Below are 6,463 nucleotides of genomic sequence, written 5' to 3'. Positions count from 1 at the left end.
TGCAGGGAGAAATTAGGAGTACATTAACAGGAAACTGCAAGAGGCGATAAATGAGGTGGAGAAATGGGCAATGAAATGGAGATTTAGGTATAGAACTGATGTCCAAAATACATGATTTAAAGTAAAAGGATGATAGAGTGCTTGAGAGTCCATAAAACAAAGTTAGAGCTGAATATAATATTGAAAGCAGACGATATGGGGGATAGAGCGAGCTATTTTTACGTTTTTGGAGGGACAAGGCTGGGTAAGCGAATAATGGAGTGTTAGATCACTGAAATCGGGCGTTTATAGGGTTTTTTTGTGGTTAAGAAAGAGAGTTGGGTTTAAGATACAGCAGGTGGCGGTAATGCACTGTAGTATGCAAGCTGCCATAAAAAAAAAGAGGAAGAAGAGGGGTTGGGGCATATGTCGGTAATACAACTTTAAAGATGAATGCCGCCGTAAAAACACCGAAGAAGAAGACCTACGGCAGCAAGCTAACTTGGTAAACAGAAAGCTCTGGTAAAAGTAAGCGTTGACGACAATAAACGTTGAAAGATTTAGCTGTCCATTGTGCGTGGTAATCATTTTAAGTATATGGACCGATTTGGGAGTTGACATTTAATGACGATGTAAATGACATAACAACAACCATTTGGTTGTTGGAGCTTGACTGGTTAGCCTGGCTGTAGTTAGCCTATGTCGGGGTGCTGTGCTAGTTAGCAATCACCGTATCCTGAGCGATATTTCGCAAACTAACTTATTAGTTAGCTGCATGTGTTGTTTGGCTTGCCTACGTTAATTGTTTTATGATGTGGAAGAGCATGACATGACTTATTTACAATAAATAAAATGTGCTTTTCTTTCAGGCGCACGGCTTGCTTTTAAACAATGTTCCATTCAAGATGGGGCAGACCTTGTGTATTTGTTCCCGTGGCACCATCACCCTTGATAACAAAAAATATTACTTTATCCAGAAACTTGATGAAGGGTAAGGGTTTTTCAGTTTATTTAACACCGTATCTATGGTTTAATGTGTTTGTCCAATTAAATTTGTTGACGAATTATTAAAATAAATCAATGACTAATACATTTTAGAATCGTTGTCTGTTAAACACGGATAATACAGCAGACTGCTCTTAACGCCACTTATCGAAACCTTTAAGAGCATTTTACTGAGGTCACTGAAGCACACTTCTGGGTTGGTATAGGTTTTTATTCACAGTCCTTCTACAGCAGTTACAATCCAAATCGTTCACGTTATATCTTCAGTAATTGCCAAAAGCTATGAACCAAAGAATTGGGAAGTCAAAATTTATCCAGAGACTCAAAAACAAGACAAAACACACTGATGTTGGATTTTCATGTCATAAATGGTTATAGATATCAGACCACTTTGTTCCACTTTGATGTGGATTTGGAGAACTGATAAACCCATATCTAACATACTTCTAACAAACACAAACCTGTGTTCTCTCATCAGTGGGTTCAGTTATGTTGACCTGGTAGAGGGAGTAAAAGATGGGCATTTCTATGCTCTGAAGAGAATCCTGTGCCATGACCGTGAAGGCCGCCAGGAAGCTCAGACAGAGGTGGAGATGCACCAGATGTTTAATCATCCCAACATCTTGAGCCTTGTTGCGCACACCTTTGTTGATCGTGGAGGCAAGACTGAAGCCTGGTTACTTCTGCCTTATATCAGAGTAAGTTAGTGCTGAAGTTATTGTGGCAAGAATAACCTGGAGGACATGTATTTATTTACGCATTTTATGGGCTTGTGTAAACAGAAAGGCAGTTTGTGGGCTGTTCTGGAGAAGCTGCGAGACAAAGGAAGCTCAATGCCCGAAAAGCAGGTTTTAAAGATATTTCTCGGCATCTGCTCTGGACTCAAGGCTATTCATGATAAAGGATATGCACACAGGTAATCTCTCTGGAAATCTTTGTATATTGATCAAAGAGCAAAAAGTAATACACCAAGAAACAACCAGTCTCATTACTGGTTCTGCTTTTTTGTGAGATCACTCAAATGATTTAGCTCCACAGTGCTTTCAAGAAATGAAGAATTGTCTTCATTTAATCGTCAAAAAAGTAAACTTTCGTTATGATTTCACAGAGACTTGAAGCCCACAAATGTTCTTCTAGATGAGGATGACAGACCAGTTCTGATGGACCTGGGCTCTATGAACCGTGCTAAAATTGAGGTAAAGGCACATGATTAAGGATTTTTTTTTGTGTTCGTGTGATGACTTTTAAGTCACCAGTCAAATCAATTTTATGGTGCCTGAGATATCAGTCACATCACCAAAGTTTATTTATATGTAGCATCAAACACAACATGATGTAGTGTTAAAGTTTGGTTTTATTGCATTTAAGTATTATAATTGCAGTGGTGTGTTGGTGCACAAAGTTCCAGAATTTCACCTCTAGATGGCACAGTTGCATTTTAATGCTGACAAGCTACATTATTGTGCTGCAAATAAATATGTATGCACTGAATATTTGTTTTCACTTTTCACAATACATCTCTGGTTGTTAGACTAATTGTCATAACAACATAAAAAATAGAACAGGGTCCAAATACTACATTTAAAAAAGTGGTTTTATACCTGCATATTTGCTATTTTTTTTTTCTAATATTTATTCAAGGTTTCTAGCAAGAATTATATCAGAAGTATTGATTTTGCAGTTTTAACATGTTTAATGTTTTTATTATTTTTCTAAACATGAGTAATGAGAAACAAATGAGTTTGACTTTGACATGGTTTTAATAAAGCTGAATTTTTTGCAGGTTAGAGGCTCTAGAGAAGCTATGACTGTACAGGACTGGGCAGCCCAGCGATGCACCATTTCCTACAGAGCGCCTGAACTCTTCAATATAGAGAGCCACTGCATTATAGATGAGCGCACTGACATCTGGGTAAAGCCTTATTTTCTACATGCTTTTTGTCTTGTACATGTTACCGATATATACATTTGTTTGGACCTCAGTGTGAAACCTATATTACTGTTACTGCTGATTTTTCTCATCTGTTGTGCTTTTCATGCACTCCTCCAGTCTCTAGGTTGTGTGCTTTACTCCATGATGATGTTGGAGGGGCCATATGACCTGGTATTTCAAAAGGGGGACAGTGTTGCGCTGGCTGTTCAGAATCCTGTGGCTATCCCACAGTCTTGCAGGTTAGTTTTCAAACTGTAATGTCATCTTACAGTGTCATTTTGTTAACATTTCCAGTCTCTATATCTGTTTTTGTTACTATCTGACTATTGCTAGCAAATTGAGATCTTTAGAGTAAAAGGAGTGATTTAAAACTTTAAGTATATGAAATACTTCATTGTGGCTTTTAAAAAGATAACATTGCAGACCAAGGTTTCCTTTTTTCCTCATATATACTAATATAATAATAGTCTTTAGTTAAAGTAATATCTAATAATTCTATTTTATATTCTATACATTTTAGTCATTAATGATGACTTGGTGTAAGGATGCATGCTTGTGTGTCAACTAAGTAAATTAGTATGTAAGTTTTGTTTGACTATAGTAAATTTTAATTTAACTTAGCATGTTGTAATTTTATGTTGTTGATCAGTTACTCAGACGGCCTGAAAATGCTGCTGAGCTCCATAATGGTGTCAAATCCCCAGGAGAGACCCCACATCAACTGGGTTTTTGACCAGGTACAGGACCTGCTAAGTCGTAGCCCCAACACCCAAACCAACATGGTCTGATCGCATTGTGCACTCAATATGGCCTGAGGAAGACCTTCATGCACAGAAAATAGCACCTCTTATTTTAAATTTAAAAATATTTCTTATATTTATTGACTTTGAAATCTAGGTACTTGAAAATCAGACTTTCACTCAACTCAGAAATCTTGGCAACAGTATGAGCTTCTAATCTGAATGCTCTGACCAGGCCTGTGGATCACAGTGGGCTTTTGTGTTTCCTGCAGATTTGCCAAATTAATCTAAAGAATATACAGTAAGGCCATAATTGTGATTAAACCATGTGTTATCATACGTTTGACAAGGGTCACATGTTAGATTTATTGAAAAGTTGACTCTGCCATTTGTAAAGGGACATTGTGGAAAATATGTATATGCTTTATGTTGCATGATAAGATTGATACTGTTTTCTTGACTGTCTAATTAGACACTAGAGGCAGTGGTCTGTTAATGTTGTTTAGCTTAGCTTAATGACTAGAGACAGAAAACATCTCCAGGAATTTAAGCTGAGCTAACCACCACCTATAGCCTTGTAAAATAAGCGTATTTCTAGCATATAAAGTAAAAGCTTTGAGACTTGAGACCAATAGACAAAGCTGCCTGAGCTGAGTACATACCATAAAACATTCCTGTCAAGAAGACGTTTAGTCAGAATCCTTTTGTTTTTTTTCTTGATTCCTTATGTATCATCTTGTACTATACTGTAATCATCACTACATAATTTAAACTTAAGAAAAATTAACTTAAGCAGTGTTCCTAACCTGCAATGCTTTGTTTAAACACAAAGGTGCCCCACCATTACAGATCCCTGCTCCATACATTAATGTGGGGCCTGAACATTTCTTTTATTGAAGTTGACAAAGTATAACTGGGCTCTTTATTAAACAGCAGACATAATAACTGCTAACACACAACAAAAGCAAACGTCAGTGTTTGCTTCTGCAGTTTAACCTTTTTATCTTTTTTGTGTTACTTATTGGCCATTCCAGCTATGCCTGTTTTAACGTCTGGGTTTCCTGACGTGTGTGAATTTAAACTCACACTTTGGTTTTCTCAGGTTTCACCTGGACGTTAAAGGGTCTGGTAGTTTTTACTAGTAGACCTAAATGGTCCCTTTAAAACTGTTATTAAATGAAAGTGAAATGTATTTGTGACTCTGCAATCTTGTGATAATGGACCATATTAAAAATGACCTGAACAGGTAACACAACCTGTGGGAATGGTAAGAAATGACTATAGAGTTTAGAGTGGAAGTTTGTCTTTCTGTCACATTACTGGATTAAAGTACGGCTGTTTTTAATTGTTCTGGTTGTTTACAGATAACAGCGTTTTCTTTGATTATTATTGGTTATTTGGTTATTATTTAACATTTCTATATTATATTTAACACAATTCTGAAGAAAATAAATACGCAATAAAAAGAATTAATAGTATGTAAATCAATTACACCATATAGTCAAGCTTCACTTGTGATTTGTGTGTTAACCTGCCTAACATCAAGAATTTCTTTTGATGGCTGCATCCACAGACGTTTGCAGTAAAGTTTAGTGTCTTTAATCGCACATCACTTCCTATGCCTGTAGACTAACTACAAACTACAAATGTTGCCTTGTCATATTTGTTATGCGGTTTAATGCTACATAAGGAATACTGCTTTTTTTATTTAAGTTGACTCAGTGTTGGATTAATCATCACCCACACCTGACCAGCACGACCTTCATCTGACGCTATTGAACACTGGTGGCAGTTGTCTGTGTGTGTGAGTGTACACCGAATTGAGAACAAATATCAAACTGTCTGTGTAGCTTGATTTACAGTCCTCATGTCCACTCAGATCAGGGAAATGTCACACTTCACTGCTCTCCCAATTACTTTCGAAGGTAATCTCTACCTTGCCAGGCACAAATTTGCACACACATAAATGACCAGTCATAAAGTATACACAACCTACCACATGTTTACAGTGCATATACCCTTTTTATGCACAAGGATTCGTTACACTTGCATTAATGATATCCCTGCAGGTTCTTTCTTTAGGCCCACCTACACACACCAGACTCCCCTGGGGGTTGTGCTCAGATCTGCATTTATGGGTGCATTGTGGACCATCATCTGCTTGTGACGGGCTAAAATGATGTCATACAACACAAGTGCAAGGTCAACTTAATGCTTGTCCACATTTAGCACCAATTTCATGTGCTTTTGCTCGTCATTCATTTCGGAAAAGCATGTGCATGTGTATTCATCCACGTTTCACTTGATGTCCAATGCTGGCCCTCAAACACAAACACACTTTAGCTCTCACACCATAAACCATCTGCAAGCTTTATAGATTTGACGATGAATCAATTAGTGAATTATTTAATTAGCGAAGCATTATGGGTCAGCATAGAGCTGCCACCACCCTGCGGTGTTTCTAGGGCCCTTTAAATCATTTTACATGTATGTTTGGACCCCGTGTGAGTGTAAGCGTGCAGTCTTATCTGTGCAAAATGACCTTACAAAAGTTTCCTAAACACAGTAATTTCAGATATGATTCCAGTGAGTCCTTGTAAAGTCACCTAGTAAAGTTTGTGTTGATACTTGCTAGATGATGGATTCCATTTCTTTAAAGCTTTATGTGTACAGACCCAGAACCTTTCCTGTCACTCAAGTCCAAATTAGCCTTGGCTGCAGCTGAAAGAGGGAGAAATATGGACATTACGTTTACCCCATTGAGTGGATGAGTTATGACTCCTGTTCTTTCATTCCAGGACCTTTC

At 37.5% G+C, this 6,463-nt stretch overlaps 1 protein-coding gene across 3 annotated transcripts; it reads left to right on the top strand.

The window, feature by feature from the left end:
• Positions 1-347: 347 nt before the first annotated feature.
• On the top strand, positions 348-5,126 carry stk16 (serine/threonine kinase 16). 3 transcript variants are annotated; one of them, XM_029145082.2, is made up of 8 exons: positions 348-507; positions 849-970; positions 1,463-1,682; positions 1,767-1,900; positions 2,093-2,180; positions 2,768-2,896; positions 3,035-3,156; positions 3,567-5,126. In XM_029145082.2, the coding sequence occupies exons 2-8, from the start codon at positions 885-887 to the stop codon at positions 3,703-3,705; spliced, it is 918 nt and encodes a 305-aa protein (XP_029000915.1). In that variant the 5' UTR covers positions 348-507; positions 849-884; the 3' UTR covers positions 3,706-5,126. The 3 variants fall into 3 exon arrangements, with proteins under 3 accessions (XP_029000915.1, XP_029000916.1, XP_029000917.1); XM_029145083.3 differs by having other exon boundaries at positions 374-484; XM_029145084.3 differs by having other exon boundaries at positions 437-552.
• Positions 5,127-6,463: the final 1,337 nt, after the last annotated feature.

This window comes from Betta splendens, chromosome 3 (assembly GCF_900634795.4).
Source record: "Betta splendens chromosome 3, fBetSpl5.4, whole genome shotgun sequence".
NCBI lineage: Eukaryota > Metazoa > Chordata > Actinopteri > Anabantiformes > Osphronemidae > Betta > Betta splendens.
This window is presented reverse-complemented; position numbering and strand designations above follow the sequence as displayed.

Coding starts and splice junctions, on each gene's coding strand:
- stk16 (XM_029145082.2), top strand. CDS start 885: ATGGGGCAGACCTTGTGTATTTGTTCCCGTGGCACCATCACCCTTGAT. Junction 2,181..2,767: donor TGAACCGTGCTAAAATTGAG/GTAAAGGCACAT, acceptor AATTTTTTGCAG/GTTAGAGGCTCTAGAGAAGC. Junction 3,157..3,566: donor GCTATCCCACAGTCTTGCAG/GTTAGTTTTCAA, acceptor GTTGTTGATCAG/TTACTCAGACGGCCTGAAAA.